This window comes from Ammospiza caudacuta, chromosome Z (assembly GCF_027887145.1).
Source record: "Ammospiza caudacuta isolate bAmmCau1 chromosome Z, bAmmCau1.pri, whole genome shotgun sequence".
NCBI lineage: Eukaryota > Metazoa > Chordata > Aves > Passeriformes > Passerellidae > Ammospiza > Ammospiza caudacuta.
In genome coordinates, this window is record NC_080632.1 from 43,560,963 (window position 1) to 43,581,407 (window position 20,445).

General features: G+C 41.6%; 1 protein-coding gene across 3 annotated transcripts; it reads right to left on the reverse strand.

Moving 5' to 3' along the window:
* Nucleotides 1-11,018: 11,018 nt before the first annotated feature.
* On the reverse strand, nt 11,019-20,408 carry ANKRA2 (ankyrin repeat family A member 2). 3 transcript variants are annotated; one of them, XM_058823732.1, is made up of 9 exons: nt 20,257-20,408; nt 19,347-19,735; nt 17,212-17,370; nt 15,695-15,760; nt 14,275-14,372; nt 13,988-14,113; nt 13,529-13,595; nt 13,362-13,442; nt 11,019-11,828 (listed from the first exon to the last, which is right to left on the reverse strand). In XM_058823732.1, the coding sequence occupies exons 2-9, from the start codon at nt 19,633-19,635 to the stop codon at nt 11,773-11,775; spliced, it is 942 nt and encodes a 313-aa protein (XP_058679715.1). In that variant the 5' UTR covers nt 19,636-19,735; nt 20,257-20,408; the 3' UTR covers nt 11,019-11,772. The 3 variants fall into 3 exon arrangements, with proteins under 3 accessions (XP_058679715.1, XP_058679714.1, XP_058679716.1); XM_058823731.1 differs by having other exon boundaries at nt 19,347-19,729; nt 20,257-20,371; XM_058823733.1 differs by having other exon boundaries at nt 20,277-20,290.
* Between the last annotated feature and the right edge of the window lie 37 nt (nt 20,409-20,445).

Sequence of the window (20,445 nt, forward strand, 5' to 3'; positions counted from 1 at the left end):
GCAGGAGGTTGCTGCTTTCTGTAACTGTCTCAGAAATACAAGTGGGGAATTCAAAGTACAAGACAGATGAACAAAGAAGGCAACAGAGTGGAACTAGTAACAGCCCCGGGAAAACCAGAGCAGACAGGGAAGAGTGTTACAAAGTGCTCATCAAATTTACATGCAAATAGTAATGCTAACATTGTACATGATTAACCAGAATACCCTGCAAAGTCAAACGGGAATGAATAAGACAAAGACTTTGTGCAGTTCTGAACCATTTGGCTGTTACTACTACATGAAACTGCTGGCAATCTGCTTTGTGAGCAGAGTTCATGACATCTGTGTTTACATGTTGCACACTGAATTTGGCAAAAAATAATTTAGTTAATCAGGAAAAGCAATTTATTATATATAGATCTTAATACTCTAAAAAAGTGCATACTGTTATTTAAGTTCAAATTTAAAAGATGAAAAATTTCTGTAAGAAATTGCATTGACTAGAGCTTTTGTAAAAACTTTGGAGAAAATCAGCTTGTAATTAAGATTCTGACTGCAGAATTTTCAAACTCCTCTGGTTCTGTAACAAGGAAACACTTTGGATCCATAGGTGTAGTTCAAAGGCAAGTCTGTCTTAGTGTTGTCTCACTGCCATCAGAGGCTACAGAAATCATTCACTAGAATGAAATCAGAAGACTGACCTTTCAAAACACTTTAACGATGCTGAAGTTCCCACCACTTAAAATTTTTGCCACTATAAACAAAGGAAAATGAATACTGAGAAGTATTTACACCAAGAAAAACAAAAATTCGTTGTTGTGCCTCAGGGAAATACAAAGTATGTGGAGTGAAGCATGCTGTTAATATTGCATAATCACCAGTTGTCTGTGCCTTTTACATAGGGATTTTTTTCCTGTGAGTAAGGCTTTTTCTTTGCATAGATTTTTTTTTCCGCTGTTTGCTAACTCTTGACTAAATTTTCCTCAGGGTATCTGAATCATAGCTTATGAAATAGTGCTGGTTGGTCCCTGCAAGGTCCTCAGAAGAGCCACAGAAAACTTCAATTCCGTGTTCCCTTAGCAGTATAATGTTATATAGTAGAAAGGGCATATGATGCAGGAAACAGCTTCTGAAAAATTACCATCTTCACCTTTGTACTCACTCTTGTGGGAGGTGTTGTGATGACTATCTGAGAATTCCTTGAAATTCTGCAGCAAAAAGATGGAAGAAATTGCATTGTCTTAATCTACATTCCTCTTATATGTCTTCACATATAATTAAAAAATGCATTTTCTGGGATATCTTTTGAGGCAATAGCTAAGAATTAGTCAGTTTTATTTCCTATATGTTATCTCATTGCTTATTGAAATTCAAGACAAAATACAGAGCAGATATTGAAGGTTCATTATTTAGAACAAGTACTTTCCTGTAACACAAATAATTCAGGAAAAGGAAATTCTGTTCTTTAAGCATACTGATGTAGTTTTGTGTATACATAAGATGTCTTGCAATTTAATAAAAAATGGCTTAGGTTATGGTATCTCAAGGAAACACAATTTGCCTTTTATTTGCATTACTTTTCAACAAGTGTGGAAATTCAGCACTTGTTTTTACACAGGACATTAAATCTCAGTATTTTTAATATGCAACTTTAAAGTAATTGGCACTTCATCTTATTTTACTTTAAAATTACTTACAAGAGACATTTTTCTGGATTTTGATTATAAAATATTTTTTGTCTCTTGCTTCCAAGGCATGTCAGATTTGTTGTTTCTTTCATCTGATTTAATCATGCCTGATGCAATAAAACTTGTGTAAATGCTACGTAAGAATACAGGTGTCAAAGCCTGGGGGACAGATAATGGAGCAAGGATTTCACCAACACCTGCAAGATCAGTTACATTTTTTTGCTTCACTTCCCCTAAGGCTGATTCCATTGCAGATTTCACTCTCTTGAAAGAAATGCATCTCTGCACTGGCTCTTCACACCACCTTTCAGAGGTTACTTCTGACCCAGTGTACACCTTCTATGTACCACAGATGTTTCGGTACATAGAGTCAGAGGGAAATTAGGCCAGAAATCCTGGTTTAATCCATGGAGGTTTGGAATTTTTTTCTACATTTTCCCCTTTTGTATATTCAATCACTTTGTTATTTCAGGGTTAGCATTTTTAATTCATTATTTCTCTGGCTCTGACTCAGAGAATTTAGCTGGATTGTTCTCCAGCCTTATAGTCCCTTTCATCAGAATCACAGTGCATATTCTTTAAATAGTGCTCATTTTCTTTGTGTATGGATTTACTTTCAAATAGAAAAAAATCAGCACAGTAGAGACCCTACACAAGAAATACAGGAACTTGGAGGTTGGACTTGCTACTCATGGACTGGGGAAAAAAGGCAGGGATTAATGGTGTGTGGATGTCAGTAGATGCCAGACCTCTAGTGGGCACAGTGGAGAAATGCTTGGAACCGTGAACGTTATATGGGAGAAAACCTTATGTACTGTTGGGGGAGAGCTGCTGAAAAGTCTCTTTCAAAAGCTTATCTATTATTTGTGCAAAACTGTTATGTTCCATCATTCATTGTAGCTTTGAGTAAGTGCAGAAGTCCCAGAAGATCAGTTAACATTGTCAGATTTTTTTCAACTAATTTAAAAATCTTAATCGCTGTTTTGACTGAACAGCTATAGTAGGACATCCCCCAGGCTGGAGACAAGAGGCTGGAGAGCAGCCCTGCAAAAAGAGATGTGAGGGCTTGGATTGGGGTCGAGTTGACCATGGTCAGCAGCACCCTGACAGCCAGGAGGGCCACCCTGGGGACATCAGGGACAGCATGGCCAGTCAGGCAAGGAAGGGGATTGTCCTGCTGTGCTCTGCCCTGGGGCAGCCTCACCTCAAGTGCTGGGGGCAGCTCTGGGTGCCAAAGTAAAAGTGAGATATAAAACCATTGGGGAAGTGTCCAAAGGAAGGCCTTGAGGATGGTGAAGGGTCTTGAGAGGAAAGCAGTATGAGGAACAGATGATGTCACTTGGTCTGTATTACTGCGCCCTGTGCGGGCGCTGGCTGGTGATAGAGAGACGGTGAATCTTGTATCTTGATCAGAAGGCTTGATTTATTAAGATATTATATAATACATTATAGTTATACTAAATAGAATATAGAGAGAGGTTTGCAGAGCAGCTAGCTAAGCTAAGAAGAGATAGAAAAGAACCCACAACAAAGTTGTGGCCAAGGACTCAGTCCCCTGGCTTGAACTGGTGATTGGCTCTTAATTATAAACATAGAAAATGAGCCAATCAAGGTGAATCCTATTGCATTCCACAGCAGCTGATAATAATTGTTTACCTTCTCTTCGGGGGCCTCTGGCTCCCGAAGACACAGAAATGTGAAAAAAAGGATTTCTGTGGAGAAATGTCTGTGACATCTCACCTTTCTAAATTGTATAAAAATAAAAGAAAAATGCTGATGTGGAATGAACAGGAAATTCCTTCACCTATAAAATATAGAATACTAACAATTCACTAAAACAATCCTACAATATAAGAAAATTGCAAGAAACAATGCAAAGAGAATTCAAGTCCATGCAGCTGAGTTTCAGGAACAGTCCAAGAGCCGAAGTTGGTTCCCTTGGAATATCTGAGAGTCCTTAGAGTCCTTTTTGTCCTGAAACAGCTTGCTGCAAAAGGAATCCCATCAATAGGTATCAAAAAACCATTTACAGTCATAACACAATTTTAAACAATATGTACAATTTTGAAATGTCCTTTCTGCTGGCCTTTCAGTGCTTCAGCGCTTCAGAGCTGCTGCCCAGTATTTTCAATCTTTTTTATTTATTTTTTAATTTTTTTTTTTTTTTTTTTTTTTTTTTTTTTTGATCGAAAAGCAAAAGAGCAGCAAAAGAGCAGAGCAATGCCAGAGAAGGAAAGGCCCTGTGGGCCCTGGCCCATACTGGACCAGGAACCCCAAAACTGGCTCACACAGGGGGACCCGGACCGGTAGGACAAACCAGAATCCCCAAAAACGTCAAGAGGCCTCGCAGTGGGCCCGGCCCAGGAATTTCCTGAGCCCAGCATCCCAGGCCAAACCCATAAGCAAGGCTCTGCATTCCCGCAGGCCTGAACCTTGCTGCTAGCACAATGGCAGCACGGGTAGTGAGACGCTTCCTTTCCCCTAAACCACTGAGGCATGCCAGCAGCAGGGAAATGGAAGCTGCCCCGAGAATCTTCATCTCGGGTCTGGGAATGTTTGTTTCCCACAGCATCACGGCACCACCCCCACTGGGCTGGGGACCAAAGGCAAAACTTTCGGGAGCCCCCTCCCCCTCGCCGCTAGGGCACAAGAGAGGCGGCGGCCTCCATGGGACAATCCCCGAAAAACCACCCCCCAAACCGCCGAGCTTGAAAGCCAGCAGCCGGACTGCCACAACAGTGAGCTGGCGGGCAGCCCCTGCTCCACTGAAGGAGAGACCAGCCTCCAGGGCGGCTGCTGGGACATCCGGTGGAAGCAGCGGGGACGGAGCCGGAACCGGGGAGGGAGCCGGAACCGGGGGGGGAACCGCGCTGAGCGTGGGATCAGCCGCGGGCTGCTTCGAGGGTCCCGCAGGTTCAACTCCGTTTTCTGCTGCTGACTCTGGGGTCCTCTGCGGAGGCGCAGTCGCAGTCGCCGTCGCAGTGCAAACCGGCAGCAGCGGAGCTGGGAGAGACAGCGGAGCGTCGCCGTTGCTTAGCAACAGGTCAATCGACGGAAGTGCTGTCTCTTCGGCCTTCTCCGACACAGGCTCTGGCGGGAGCAGGGAGGCCGGTGAAACCGCGGGCGGGACCTCCTGGAGAGGCGGAGACGGGATCTCCTGGAGTGACGGCTCTAGCAGGGCCGTGGAGGAAACCTCGGAGACTGGTGCCGCCCCTGTTTCTGAAGGCGGAGTCTGAGAGGCCGGCGCTGGCTTGAGCGGCCGCTCCCATCCCCCCAGAGAGAGAGAAGGGGGGGAAGGAGAACACTCCATCTGAGCATGCTCCGGAGCAAGAGTAAAAAAAACTTCTTCGCGCCGCGAAGTTTCAGCCCCCCCCGCCGCGAAGCAGTGGGGGGGAAAAAGCCCAAAGTCGTCACCCATGGGGTCTTCTGCCAAGGGTGGTGGAAACGGAGCTTGGCCATAACAGTTAGATATCCATTGAAAACAAGCTGCTCTGTGTTTCAAGACAGGGAAAAGCTTTATAAATGCTGGGTAGATGGAAGGCAACACGCGTCCCTCCAGGTAGACGCACTGGATAATCGAGTCCATGCACTCCCAGACAAAAACATCCAAAGCATACAGAATATCAGCAAAGAACCCAAAAAGCTTTGCCCATCGAAAGAACCCATAGATATCTGTTTTTGATAAAAAGCAACCATCTTCTCTGCACCAATAGTTCCAGAGGGCAATAAGCTTTTCCTCTGAAGAGGAGAATTGAATCTCTTCTGGCAAGGCATGTGTTTGCCATACGAACAGCCACAAGCTACGAAGGGCTGGTTCATCAGGGATAGAAAAGTGAACAGTACCTTTTGAAAGAGTCCAGCTTGCTCTGGCCAGCTCCACAGGTCTGCTGCTCTTTTCCATCATCTTTCCTGATCGTTTTCCAGAAGAAAGATTCTCTTTGTGGTCAGCCTTGGCTGTGAACTCTGTCCAAATCTTCAGTTCTTCAGCTCCTGGCTTGAATCCACTTTCTGAGGTCACTTCAAAGCAACCTTCAAATGCTACACATACAGGATTTTTACCCAGTGCAGCAATTTTGCTCCTCTGGTCTTATCAGATTAATTTTTGCTCTTACACGAGGGGTCACCAGATATTACTGCGCCCTGTGTGGGTCGCAGTTGGTGAGAGAGAGACGGTGAATCTTGTATCTTGATCAGAAGGCTTGATTTATTAAGATATTATATAATACATTATAGTTATACTAAATAGAATATAGAGAGAGGTTTGCAGAGCAGCTAGCTAAGCTAAGAAGAGATAGAAAAGAACCCACAACAAAGTTGTGGCCAAGGACTCAGTCCCCTGGCTTGAACTGGTGATTGGCTCTTAATTATAAACATAGAAAATGAGCCAATCAAGGTGAATCCTATTGCATTCCACAGCAGCTGATAATAATTGTTTACCTTCTCTTCGGGGGCCTCTGGCTCCCGAAGACACAGAAATGTGAAAAAAAGGATTTCTGTGGAGAAATGTCTGTGACAGGTCTGTTCATTCTGGAGGAGCCTGAGGTGACCTTATGGCAGCCTACAGCTCCCTCATAAGAGGAAGTGGAGAGGCAAGCACTGATATTCCCTCTGGTAACCAGACTTTGGACATTAGGAAATAGAATGTAACTGCATCAGGGAAAAGTTCAGACTGAACATGAGGGAAAGGCTCTTTATTAAGAGAGGTGTTGATCACTGAACAGGTTCCCACAAAAATGGTCTCCCAGCCTGTCAGCATTCAAGGAGTGTCTGGGTGATGCTTAGTGGTATGCTTTAGTCTGAGGTAGTCACAGAATATCTGAAGTTGGAAGGGACCCATAGGGATTGTGCTGCAAGGAGCAGGGAATGTGACTCAATGACGTGCATTGTCCCTTTCAACTTGAAATATTCCATGATCCAAAGAACTACAATGGCTGAAGAAGGCTGTAGTGCAGGAGGCTGTGGCTTTTCATTCCATACAGCTGATACCTGCTTTCAGCCACTGCATGAAGGATATTTAGGAGCTAGGAGTTCTGTACTAGCAATTAGACTTTCTTGTACCAAGGAAATTTCAATCTACAATGTGTTGGCCTAGTTGTTGCAGGACTAACAGTGGAAGGCAGGAGGAAAGAAGTCAGGTACTGTCAGTGTTCCCACAGAAACCACACACTGCTCATTAAGACTCCCTTCCCCCTGTGGCAGACTGGAGAGAATTGGAGGCATGCCAAGCTGTGTGATCTACAAGACCCACTTACTCCATGCAGATTTGGTGGCATGCCGTGTAGGAGGGACTTCCCCTTTGAACATCCATCCCAGCACCGGCAGTCAGGGTGCCAGGAGACTGTGAACATCAGTTTAACCAATGGACATCCGAATTGCAACAATCAAGTCTCGTCACGGGATTCATCGTGGTAATACCTTTCTACTCTTATAATTTCTTTCTCATTATTTTCCTTATGTATTTTCTTAAGTGTTACTTTTATGCTTTTATATTATTACCATGCATAACGACAACCAAAACGACTACATACATCCTCTCCATTGCAACCAAATTGTTCTAAGGCAAACTCTACGCACACACGCACATGCACATATATATAAAACCACCAATCATTCACTCTGTTATAGATACATATTATAATACTAACTTTTTGCAAATATTAAAATGGATTCTTTATGTGTGGTGTTAAAGTAACTTTGTTATGTAGTTTTTATTTCTGTTGTTAATTAAGCCTAGACGTAGTAGTGAAATCGCTGATATACGTATGCTTGCATTAAAATGCCTGCTTGAATGGGATAACATCCAACGAACATAGGAAGAGGACACCTGCTACAGATATGCCAACTATCAGCACTTGCCATCTGAAGACAGGTGAACCAAGGCCCAAAACCTGGAGGTGATAAGAATGGACTAAAACCACAACCAAGGAACATGCATGCTCTAAAAAGGTGGATCCAAGAAGACTTGTTAAATAGTTCTTGGAACATGTGAACTAGTTTGGGGAAAAGTTTACTATGCATAAGGGTCTATGAATATGCAAGAGGCTGATGTAAGGGAAAAGATATTTAAGGGGTGTCTCTGAAGTTAAGTGTGGTCTTGGCTGAGTGCCAACATGCACCCAGCCGTAATAACCTTTGCTCTGTGGTCCTTGTCTCCTATTATCCTTTATTAAACTTTTTAAATTTTCACAGGAGAGTGAATGTGTTTTTCATACACTCTACTCCACCCAAAACGATCTATCTGGTCATTACTCAAATCCTTATAGACTGTGCTCAGTGTAAAAAACACGTTCACTCTCCTGTGAAAATTTAAAAAGTTTAATAAAGGACAATAGGACACAAGGACCATAGAGCAAAATAATGCCTAGGTGCATCTTGGCACTCAGCCAAGAGCACACCATCACCTTCTGAGATACCCCTTAAAAACCTTTTCCCCTACATCATCCCCTACAGCCTGTTGCATATTCATAGACCCTTATGCATATCCATAAACTAGTTTACATTTTCCAGGTTTTACATGGCCCCTCCTCGGGTCTGCCTTTTTAGAGCATACATGTTTCTTGGTTGTGGTTTTGGCTCCTTCTCTTTTATCACTTCCAGTCTGGGCCTTGGTCCTCACTGTCTTCAGACGGCAAGTGCTGATAGTTGGCATATCTGTAGCAGATGTCCTCATCCTATGTTCATTGGATGTTATCCCATCTGGGCAGGCATTTTAACGCAAGCACAGCTATTTCACTACTAGGTCTAAGCTTGATTAAACAGCAGAAATAAAAACTATATCTTTAAAACAGTTACTTTAACATCACACATATAAAATCCATTTTAATATTTGCAAAAAGCCAGTATTATATGTATCTATAACATTCAGCACAGTTAGTTCTCTCAGGTACTGGATACCTTTTTCAATAGCATTCCACCTGCTTGGGTGCACTTCTAGATCATGCTTGATCTAGTACCTTTCCCTCATGCTTGACAGGAGTCGCCTGCAGGGTCTGAGTTTCTGTCCTCTTCCAAATCCTCTTGTCAGTGCCCACATCCCAGAGTCAGGGATCCCAGTTGCCCAGCTTTACTACTGTCTGATTTCACATCGTGGGTTGCAGTACCCCAGCACTGGGCCAGCCAGGTGACCAGGGACTCTCCTGACTGCTGGCTGAAATCTTCTTGTGCATCCCGCACCTCACCGAGGGACAGAAATGGGGTGATTGATTATCTCTGGCCCTGCCTCTTCCTCCTGTTAAGAGAGCCGTGCTTCCTCCTCATGCCTTCCTGTGTGAACTGATTTGATCTTGCATTTCTTCTTCTGTATAGGGGAGATTGCTACTGTCACCTAAACTGTGAAAAACCAAAACTATCTGACAACGATTTTAGTGTTAAATAATCAAGGCATTACTTTACTTCTGGCCAGAATGTTGTTCTGGCCAAGATATGCAACAGAAATAATTTTGTCCACATGTAGTCTGGGTGTGCAGAGAATGTAATTTCATCACATGTGAATTTTACCAGATTTTTCACAAACCTTATACAGTCAAAATGAAAAAAATTGTTGGTTCAATGTTCATTGGTTCCAAGTTATGTAGTTCTTAGTATTCCATTTCTCATTTGTTACAAATCTCTTTGCCTCCGATGCTATATAGATCCTCATCCTTATTGCTTTCCCTGAGGAGGTGTCTCTGACCATGCCAGAGGTGTTTGGAATGGATGTTCCGTTAATGGCCCTTGATGGCTGTTGCTGGCTGTTATCTTTTCTGTCTCTTCTGTGCTGCTCCCAGTCTGTTGAGATGTTAAGCTCATCAGGCCTCACCTAGTAGAGAAATGGCCTGAAAACAAATTTCAGATCCCTTCCTCCAGGGCAAAGGTGAACAAACCTGACTGAAGTTATAAAATAAAAAAATTTTATACTTATATATACTTACCAGAATATATATACTTAGCAGAAGAGGTTGTTCAGCTGCAGTCTGCGTGGCTATGGTGCCTGGTGGTCTGCTTTCTGGCCTCTCCCCTGAGCGTGCTGTTTAGGGTCAAGCAGTGCCCAGGAAAGAGTAGCCAGGCCCCAGCACATTGCATAACTTTGTGCCTCTCCTGCTACACCAGTTTTCCTTCACATCTTATGCGACTTTATCAGGATCACATAGCTGGTGAAGGTATGAGTGTTTACCTCGTTGAAATGGCTCTTACTGTCTCTACTAAATTCAAGGCAGCAGGTTTGTTGTAGAGACCGGACAGCTTGGCTCCTGAGATCGACAAGAGTCTTCACAAGCCTGAACTTCTCAACTTTGGGGTAAAAAGACAGATTCAAGGGGGCACATGGGGTTGGTGGTTTGGGAAGGCTGTACCTTCCTAGTACCTCAGCCAGTGGGGAAATGAAGAGGGAAACCTGCGGCCGGGAGTTTGGGATAAAAGGAGGCTGTGCCCTCTGAAACCCCGAGAGAGAAATCCCTGTGGGTGTGTGTGCCCCAGAGGACTCTTCTCCCTTTATTTGAATGAAGTTGAAGGAGTCCTCTGTCTCCTTTTTGGACATAGAACTCTGGCATTTGTGGATTTTCCTGACACGGGTGAACTTCCAAACCACTGAAGCACAATAATCCTTCAAAAGCTGGCCCATTTTTTCCCACATTCCATGCCACTCATGACTATCTACCCTCAGGGCAGATGTCTGAATAACCTCCCTAGAAATATTTAAACATGATGTAAACCGCCCTGAGGAGACCTGCCAGACTTAGCAACAAGAACATGCTCTTCTTAACCATCCAAAGGGAATTCAGACTTCTCAAAAGCTCTTGTAACAGGAGTAAAAAGATGGGGAAAATAGTCCTTTCCAATTCTCCCCTGCCAGACTGGACACGACTATTAATAGACTCCCAAATCGTAGTGCCTGAGGTAAGGGTAGGAGAGGAGCATTGAATACATATCCCAAATGGCCCTCACTGCCTTTGATGTTACCATGCCATGAACTGATGTCACAGTGTACAGCAACAGAACAATCCTGATTCCCCTCCCTCCTCTAAAAAATACCATCAGGAGGAGCACATAGAGGATTATACAAAGGGTTAAGTACAACACCCACACCAACAGACAAAGCCACTCTGTGACCAGTGGCTCCCAACCTAATACAGCAAATACTTAGACCAAATTTATTTCCAATTACCCCTGATTTTATCTGTCATCTCAATCCTTCCTGGCCCATAGTAGGTGCCAAACAAGACTGCTGTGGTTTAGGAATGGTACTGCCCAGTTTAGTGCTCCCTGGGACGCTTCAAATGCACTCCCACTTGCTTGCTCCCCCACTCCCTCTCTGCTTTCCCCTGGGGTGAGATGGAAAGGGGAATTCGAGGCAAAAAAGGTAAAGATCACAGGTTGAAATAAGAAAAATTTACTGGACACAGCAATGAGGTAAGAAAACAAGCATTAACAGCAACAATGTACAAAAGACAGAGTGATTCACATGCAAAACTGCTTATTGCAGAGCTCCACCAACCCCAGTGCAACCAATCTACCCTGACTGGAAGGAACTCCTGCACCCTGGAAGGGACTGCCTCCTTCTCTTAGCAATGAGGTCAGGTGATACAGAGTAAGCTCTCCATCCTAGCCACCTTCTCTGTATCGCAAAAATGAACCCTGCTCTGGCTCTAGCCAGAATAAATATAAACTGGGGGGGTCTCAAAAACTTCACACAGACTGAACATTTTGGCATTATTAACAATACAGGTATCTATCTTTTGGTGGTGACATCCCTCAATATCTAAACACATTTCTTCCTGTGAATATGTATTGATGATGAAGTGATGAAGTAGGACACTTGGCATAGTGCCACCAACTACACTCAGTGTAAACATTTAGATGGTCAAAACTGGGTTTATTTACAAATACTTTCATGCATGACAACTGACTCTTCTAAAATTATACAAAATATATTTAAGAAAAGGATGACATTGCACATTTGTATTAACAACAATGAAAGAAGAGGAAGAACACCAAAAAGCTTAACTAAAGCCAGCAAATAGTTGCACTGAGGTAAAGTTACAAAAAAACCAACTCTTGTCACTGATTAGAGCTAAACAGCAGTTCAAATCTCCAAGCCAAGATGTGGCACCTGCAGAAAAGCCAACCGCTATTCCTTGATATTTTGAAGTAGCTTCAATAAATGAGACTCAATAACCTGCTGAACTAAAGCAGAAAAAGAGATGAGGTTAGTATTTATTTTTTCTCTATTTTCAGAGTTACACTGTTTTTTTTCTAGCAGATATCTGCTTGTCCTGTGCAATCATTTAATAAAAACCAGACATGTATAAATTCACTCTGTGAATAAGTCAGCATTCCTTCAGAAAGTAAAAGCCTTATATAATGCAAAAACAATACCCCCAGATAGGCAAACAATGTTTTGGGGGGTCATCATCAGTTCTTTGGTTTGAATAGACTGCTAGCACATGGAAAGCAAATTTTTAGCCTACGAAGAGAAAATAGGCAGAAGCATTTATGAGAAACTTCTGTGAAACACTTGGAGATTGAGCTCTTGAAGCAGTCTTCTATGTAAACTCCTGTCAAGTTGGGCTGTGCTTGTTTCATCTGGGGTAGAGTTAATTTTCCTCACAGTGGCTGCTATGGGGCTGTGTTTTGGATTTGTGCAGAACACAGAGTTGGTAATACAGAGATGTTTTTGTCATTGCTGAGCAGGGCTTGCCCAGAGCCAAGGCCTTTTCTGCTTTTGGTGCAGCCACACTGGGAGGGACTGGGGGTGCTTGGCAGGCTGGGAGGAGACAGAGCCAGGACAGGTGACCCAAACTGACCAAAGGGATATTCCAGACCATGTGGCACCAAGCTCAGAGTATAAAGTGGGGACAAGAAACAGGAAAGGGGGGGACATTTGTGGTGATGTCATTTGTCTTCCCAAGTAACCATTTTGCATGATGGGGCCTGGCTCTCCTGTAGATGGCCGAACACCCGCCAGTGCATGGGAAGCACTGAATTAATTCCCTGGTTTGCTTTGCTTGTGTGCACAGCCTTTGCTTTCCCTATTACACTTTTTCTCTCCCTGATCTCTCTGGTGGGGGAGTGATTGAGTGGCTGTGTGGGGCTTGGCTGCTGACTGGGGTTAAACCATGACACGGGCTCATTCCTAAGCACAAGGCAGTGCTTGGAAAAGCTACACATAGAGTGCTTGGCTTACTTTTTGATTCCATTCATTTCTGTAATGGCAGACATTTCACAGGTTTCAAAATGACAGCAGCAGTGAGGGAAAAAAACAATAAGGAGTCCCTTCTTTGCTTCTGGTTTCCATAACCAAGCCAGATATTACAATTCACTGATTACTGTCTGCCTCAAGACAAACTAGAGCTAGAGCTGATCTGACTGAAGAAGGTTTAGCAAACTACATAACATCATTCCAGTCAAGTAGGCTGATGGGTTCAGGAGGGTTGCAGGCCTTATCTGAGTCATGGCTGCATCAGCCCTAAACACCATTATTTGTGTCCAGTGATATACAGCCAGGTCAGGGACATTTTCTTAGTAAGTACTTGACTTTCTGAAACAAGAACAGAAGCTCCTACCCATTTTGGCTTAATGCACTTAGGATTATTAGGACTTGTAGAACAGGTAACATGTTAAGAGCTGCAAAACCTCTACTGGGCCATTAGAGCAGCTACATAAATGAGGAGCTGCAAAAATGATTTTTTTTTAAGTGTTTACATTTGCAATACTCACCACTGCGATAGCCCAAGGCTACAGCCAAATCCATGGAATTATAGCCAGCATCTGTTTCAATGGTTGGATCAGCACCACTCTCTATGTAAAACAGGGATAGAATCTTACATTTCTGACAGGGAGAACTGATCGTACATTATTAATGATAATTTGGACAGTCTGCTTACCGAGAAGAATTTTAACACATTTCACATGGTTCCCATGTACTGCATATAGCAAGGGTGTGCCTCCATTCTGCAAAAGCAGAGAAATGCCTCAGACACTTAAATGATTAAGCAGTCTGCAACTGTAATTCCTTAATACACAAATATGCTTCTATGTAACAGTAAGAGACTTCCTAGGTTTTATAAAAATGAGGTTCAGTTTTAGATCTTCACAACTTTCATCATTTTTGTATACTGTTCAAACACTAAGATCACACTTCTACAAGAAGTCAGCATTGGTCTCATTCTCTTTCTACCATGAAGTCAGAACTAGTAGCGTCACCTTCTCGTATCCTATGAAAGTTGTGAAACTCTCAAGTATTTCAGAAGAGGTAGAACAGCTTCAAACTTAAGGCAGTGCTATGTCCTGCTTCAATTTTCTGACCAAAGCACCCTCTGACTAAATTCAAGCTAGAATCTTACCCAGTCATACTCATTGACATCAACTCCACAGTCGAGCAGCATTTTGACAATATCAGTGTATCCTTTACTGCAGGCCAGTGAGAGGGCACTTTCTCGCCCCTTGCCCAGAATCTGAGGATCTGCACCCTGAAATAAAGTATCAGTTTAAAAAAAAAGAAGCAAATTCAAGGTTTTACATAGACCTTAACTTTAAATCTTTTAAGCTTGTAGCAGCATTGACAAACTTAGGAATGCAAAACAAACTGAAGAGTAAATGAATTCAAAATCAATTGTGATTTTTTCCTTACATTCTGGAGCAGAAATTCCACTACTGCTATCTGCCCATGAGCTGCTGCCCACATCAGAGGGGTAAATCCTTCTTCATCCTTATGATTGATTAAGTTTTCTGTTCAGAGAAAAATATATAACTTAGTAATCCTTTTCTCACTGCACTGTATCAGCTGGTGAAATGTGCTGATGGTAACATTTATTCACCAGGAACCAGTGTGACCTAAATGTTATTCTCAACTTTAAAAACAAAATTCTGTCCCAGTGGTGGTGGTAGTCTGTCTGTCTGTCCAAGAAAGAAAAACATATCCAACTGACAAAAGAAAAATTTCAGCCTTTAGTTTAATAATTTAAAATTCAAGTTTTTAAGCTCTATAAATCAAACTCTGTTTTTACTCAGAAAATTACAAGTTGTCTGTAATCTGGGCTTCACCCTTGTAAAGAAGATAAAGGATGTTTGAAAAATAAAGAGGTACATCCTGTATTATACTGCAGACTGTTTTTTCAATAGAATGAGCCACACAATTTTGTAAAAAATGAACTTGTACAGCAATATAGGTAAAACAACCCCATTCTCCACAAAGTTTGTGTAATCAATAAGGTGGTCTGTGAAAACAATTAAGGTCCACATCGAGTGCAGCTGGAAAAAGAAAAGAACTTCTTTTAACAGCTGGCTGACAAATATTTCAGCTGGATTTTATTTTAATATCTAAGTACTTTATAAATCCCATGCTTATCATAGCACCAAAATAAGCATTTTTAACTGCTACCAACACTCCAGAATTTATTAACTTTTCATATACATGGCTCATTACAAAGTATTTAGACACAGTGACTCATTACCTGTTTCCCAGTAAACATTTCAATAATGCACTGAAAGCATGGGAGATTACTATTAGTGCAGTAAGAATATACTACTAATGCTATTAAATTCATAAATACGTTAGAGAGAACTGAAGTTTTGCACATGTATTATGGACACACAAATGCCACATCATTCAGAATGTGTACTACTATTACACTGCAGGCGTGAGGCATGGCTTACATTAGTGACATGCAGGTCTTTATGCTGACTGATTAAATAGAATTGGAAAGCCACCATGAATGCAAGTATGTTTAAAATGACAAGGATAAATTAAAAATGAAATTTAATAAGCTGCTGTGACAGAATTAACATGTTCCTTTTTTAGTACCATGGATTACCTATATACCCCTACAGAACAGGGAGAGGAAGGGATTTACCTTCTGTTATTAATGTTAATGTTTTAATTTAAAATGCAAATGATACAGTGAGTGAGTAATAGATTGATACAAAATATTAGTCCACATCTGCAAAGAACAGATACCTCAAATGTCTTCCTTTGGTGAAAAGCTCAAACACAACAGCATATAAATGGCCCAAAGAAAACAAAAAAGGCATTTAACCTTCTTCTGTCTCACCTTGTTCAATACGTGTGGCCAGATATAACATTTCTCCCTGAGCAGCCAGCTGATGGACAGATAAAGCTGCAAAAAAGAAAGCAAAAGCCATGCTACATACAGCAGTTTTAATTCTACTCTATTTAGAGCTGAGCATAACATGTCCATTGGCTTCAGCAGTACAGAACTTGGAATCAAGCGTGTAGATGATTCTACCTTAGGCTCTGAACTTAAATCACAATTAAACCACTGAAAATTTTCTGAAGAGTTTCGCAGATTTAGGTAATTTTTAAAGCAATGGAGCAGTTATTCTTCAAAGCAAAGGATACTTCCCACACTGACTCTTTACAAAGTAACATGCAGTCTTCACTGCTGTTTGGTCAGCAACCCAAGATTACTTTAAGACCCATTTATTAAGTGAAAATAAACACATTTTGATAGATGAAGGAAGTTTAATTTAAAAATCACACTTGGATCACTAGAAGATCTGTCCCACTAGTCAACAAAGGAAGCCTCTAGTGTGTCTCCCACTCCCTATAATGTGGAATAGATCAGACATTACAAAACTATACATAACTTGATATATAGAGAAGAAAACAAAGATTGAGGGATTTGTTATTGCAGAGATTATGCAAAAATAACCTCCAATCCCACAGAAAACTGCATGGGTGCATGGTTTTGATGACTGCAACTTGGAGCAGTCCTGAAAGGTAATCAGGAGGCTAAATGTAATAAATTATTCACATGATGTAGTAACAAAATTAGCTAATGATTACATTAACTGTAAATGTTCACTGTCCTCCTCCAAGTAACCACATGAAAGTTGAGTTTGTTGAGGAAGATGATGTATTTTGTTCAGTAGCCTATACTGCAGCTCCCGATTAATTTTTTCCATGCAAGTAGCATTTTTCTTTAAAAAAGAGTGACTTGTAATTTCTAGAGAAAATAATTTACTACAAAGTAAATTACTGCAAATTAATTTAAAAAGGCAATGCTTGACAATTCAGAAAAAAATCCCACCAGAAATAATGCTTCCTTGATTTTCCAGATCTGTGACAATCATGACACAGTATTCTATATTTACATTACATCTTAAGTATCTTGCAGCATTTACCAATCATCTAATTTTAAGATGCACAAGTTCTGAAAACATGGGCATGAAGTACATGAACTTACAACTTACTATCTAATTTTTGATTTAAAAAGTATAGGTAAGGCTTTTTCTGTTTTTTTTTCCCCATCTGGAAAATAAACGTCAGTCATGAATTCCATACAACAGGTGGATGACTATTTTATGGCTGGACCCATGTGAAATTATCCATGTGAAATTACATGGGCAGGTACAACTCAAATAAATGAGAGGGAAAATGAGTCTCCATCTTTTTTCTGAGGAGTACAGGATGAGAGGGAAGACTATCTCAGTGGTTTTTTCCTATCTTTAAGTTCATTGCAACACCAAAGAAAAAACCGTACAAATCTGTCAAGCATCCAAAATATAGTTCACAAAATAATTAATAGAAAGGCAGAAAGATACTTACAGTTTACAAGTAGAGGTGTTGTAGAGACTTCATTTCCCCTGTGTTTGTTAGTTAGTGTAGTTGATTGTTTTATTGGTGAGAAATGCTTAGTAGTTGATGGAGTATAAACATGTCTTACTTGGATACCAGGGGAAGGAGAAGTGTGGCTGTTGCATTCAGCTACATTGAACAAAAAACAGAGAGGATTTCAGTACTAATAAGAGCATTAAAAGCAAGCCATAGATTCTAAGTGAAACTGTAAAGCACTGTAAAGTATCACAAGACCTTTAAAATCCATGTTAAGAAAGCTTTGTGACATGTGCTTTTCCCACTGTGTACTGTGAAAGCTGAATAAAGACCTGCATTAGTTTCTAGCATAAAACAATTATGCTACTTCATAAGTTCAATATGGCATAATGTCACCCAGAGACAAGTTAGTATCTGAATGAGGGAAGCCTTTGTCTTGATTTTTCAACATCCCTGGCATGGATTTATTACGTAAGAAGGTTCTACTTGTCATCTTCTCATAAACACTCTCCAAGGCAATAACATGATGCAGCTCTGGTCAGACCTGCACTCAGGTACCTTTGCAGCCTTTGCCTGCTCCCTAACCACTCCACTGCATGAGTGGACACAACATTCATTAACTTCTTCACCAGGGCTCTTCCCACTCCTGGATAAAATTTAACAGCATTATAAATGCCTGATGAATACTTATCCAGGAGAAGGACAGCACCCACATGAATGTACATAAAATGCAACAGCAGGTCACTGCTCAGAGTTCAGGAAGTCCTTCACTACTGATGTGCTCCTTCATACCAACTTTTCTTGCTTTCTCCTAGAAGCTAATGGCATTTTTTTACAGAATATATTTATCGTGTTGTCTTGGCTTCTAATTCTCAAAAGTAGCTTTTGGTTTTGAGATTAGATTCTTAAAGGATATATTGAAGGATTAAACTCCATATTGGCTTAACTGATTTGACACCAGTAATTAATGCGTAGAAACTAATTAACACACACACTGAAGTAACACCATAGAGAAGTCTGTGATCATGAATGCAAGCACAAATTCAGGGAGACTACTTAAAAGAAGTAGAGTGTAAAAGGAAACAAAATTATGTTTTGTTTGCCAATCAAACAGCTAGAACAGACTGTAAAGAATTAAGAGTCCTACCACAGATTTTGACCTGTGGTCCCTGGATTTGCAGGACTACTTCTAAGGGACTTAAAGATGTTACCTAAGAAAAACTACCCAGGTGCTGATGGGTGTAAATCTGCCACTCAGACCTGCAGCTCTGCTACTGAGCACTTGGGGCAAAATCAAAAATGTTTGAAAACTATAGTGGCTGAAATGCAGCCAAACAACACAAGTCAGTGAAACCATCAAAATTCAGAGGAGGCCTGTGTTTGCACTTGTCACAGGCAATAGGTCACATGGACTTCAGGGAGAGATACACCACGAACAGTCTGAAATATGACAGCAAATGCTGGAAACCACAACAGGTAAGGGGAAGTAGATGGCAGTGCTAATTTCGCCCTGTGTCAATATTCTGATCTATGAAAAAGCTCAATATTTAGACTCAGTGACTCATTCATGTGATGAAACTGCCCAGCAGTGGCAGGATTAGCTGCAGGGATCCTGCCCTGGAGCAGCATTTGCTTTCCAGCAGCAGGGCAGCTACAGTGGCAAGCCCATGGCTAGGACCAGAGGCTCTGTACAGCCACAGTGACAAAACACACCTGCCCTGTGCAGTCTTTCATCACCCTCATGAAAAGATACAACATGCTGCTGAAAGTTATTGAAGTGCCCATAAAGTGCTTTCAGCAGTGTTTTGTGAAGAAGCATACTGCTGCAGGACACGCCATACAGAAGCAGCTTGTTTACCTAATTAGCATCAGCTCTGACTAGCTTCAAAAACTTTTTGTGCCCCTGATTCTTCAGATTATATATATATATTCGAAATGTAGCATAACAATTAATATTGGAGCAAATTTTTATATTAATAACCCATTAAACATATTAAAAAAACGTTAGAGGAACATATCTTAGAAAACTGATCAATACACATATAGCACAGAAACTCTTTTTTCAGAAAGCATAATAACTTAGCAGGATGACACAGTACACAGATAATATTTTGTACCATAAATTCAACCTTTAAATAAGACAGATGCGACTTCAAGGTCAGAGTTGACTTGATCTTGAATATTTTTACTGTCCTCCTCATTCAAAGACTTCACAAATCGTGAGCAGACGTTCATATCAAATCTATTGGGCAAAATGAATTTCATCCCCATGGTGACACTCTGAGCTGGGCCCTCCTCTGTGCTGGCATCAAGCTGATGCTCCACTTTAATGTCTGGCATGGGTGGAAGGCTGTAGCTGGTGGTACATTCTTCCACAATTAACTGGGCCCCGACATCTAAGTTTGTTGAAGATGCCATGATCTGAGTCCCGTTCAAGTTTCATGCAAAATGGTTCTTCATTGTTTCCAGCCAGGAACAATTCTGGCCAGCCAAGCCAAATTTTCTGGACAACCTGCACCTGAACAGACACAACACTGGTTAAGAACATTCTGCTAAAACAATGCACAAAAATACATCAAACTGTATTTAAGGCTATGCTATTTATTTTTGTCAGTCAAAACACTGGTGAAATATCAATCTTAAACAATGCATAAAAACACATCAAACTGTATTCGAACTTATGGCCTTTCTTGTTGCTGTCAGAAGTTAGTGACCAAAACGCAAATATGTTTCAGCACCTGGATGTTTAAACCAAACTCCGCTATTAAGCCAGTAGGAGTTTCATCCATGTGAAACGACGCTTCAGAATATTTGCCTAGTTGCAACAAAAAAGCCCGCACAACAACCAGATTTATACTAAGCCAAGAACAAGCTATTAATATGACTTTATTTTCCGAAAACATTACACTTGAGGAAAAATTTAAAGCGACTTTAAGCTCCCATATGTCTTTTGCAACCTGAGTAAAATAAACTGCTTCTATCACATACGTAGGAAAAAAACCAAATCCCGTTAAACCGATAAAGGCAACCCCAGAATACCCGTGGCTTGTTCGCAGTACCGCGGGAAGTCTGGGGCACGTCTGGAGGCGTCCCCTGTCCCCGCAGGCAGCCGGTGAGGACAGGCCGAGGACAGGCCCCCACAGCGCCGGGGCCCGGGCCCGGCCTCGCCTCGGCTTGCAGCCGCCACTGCCGGAAGTGCGGTCTCGCCGCCCTGCCGATTGGCCAACG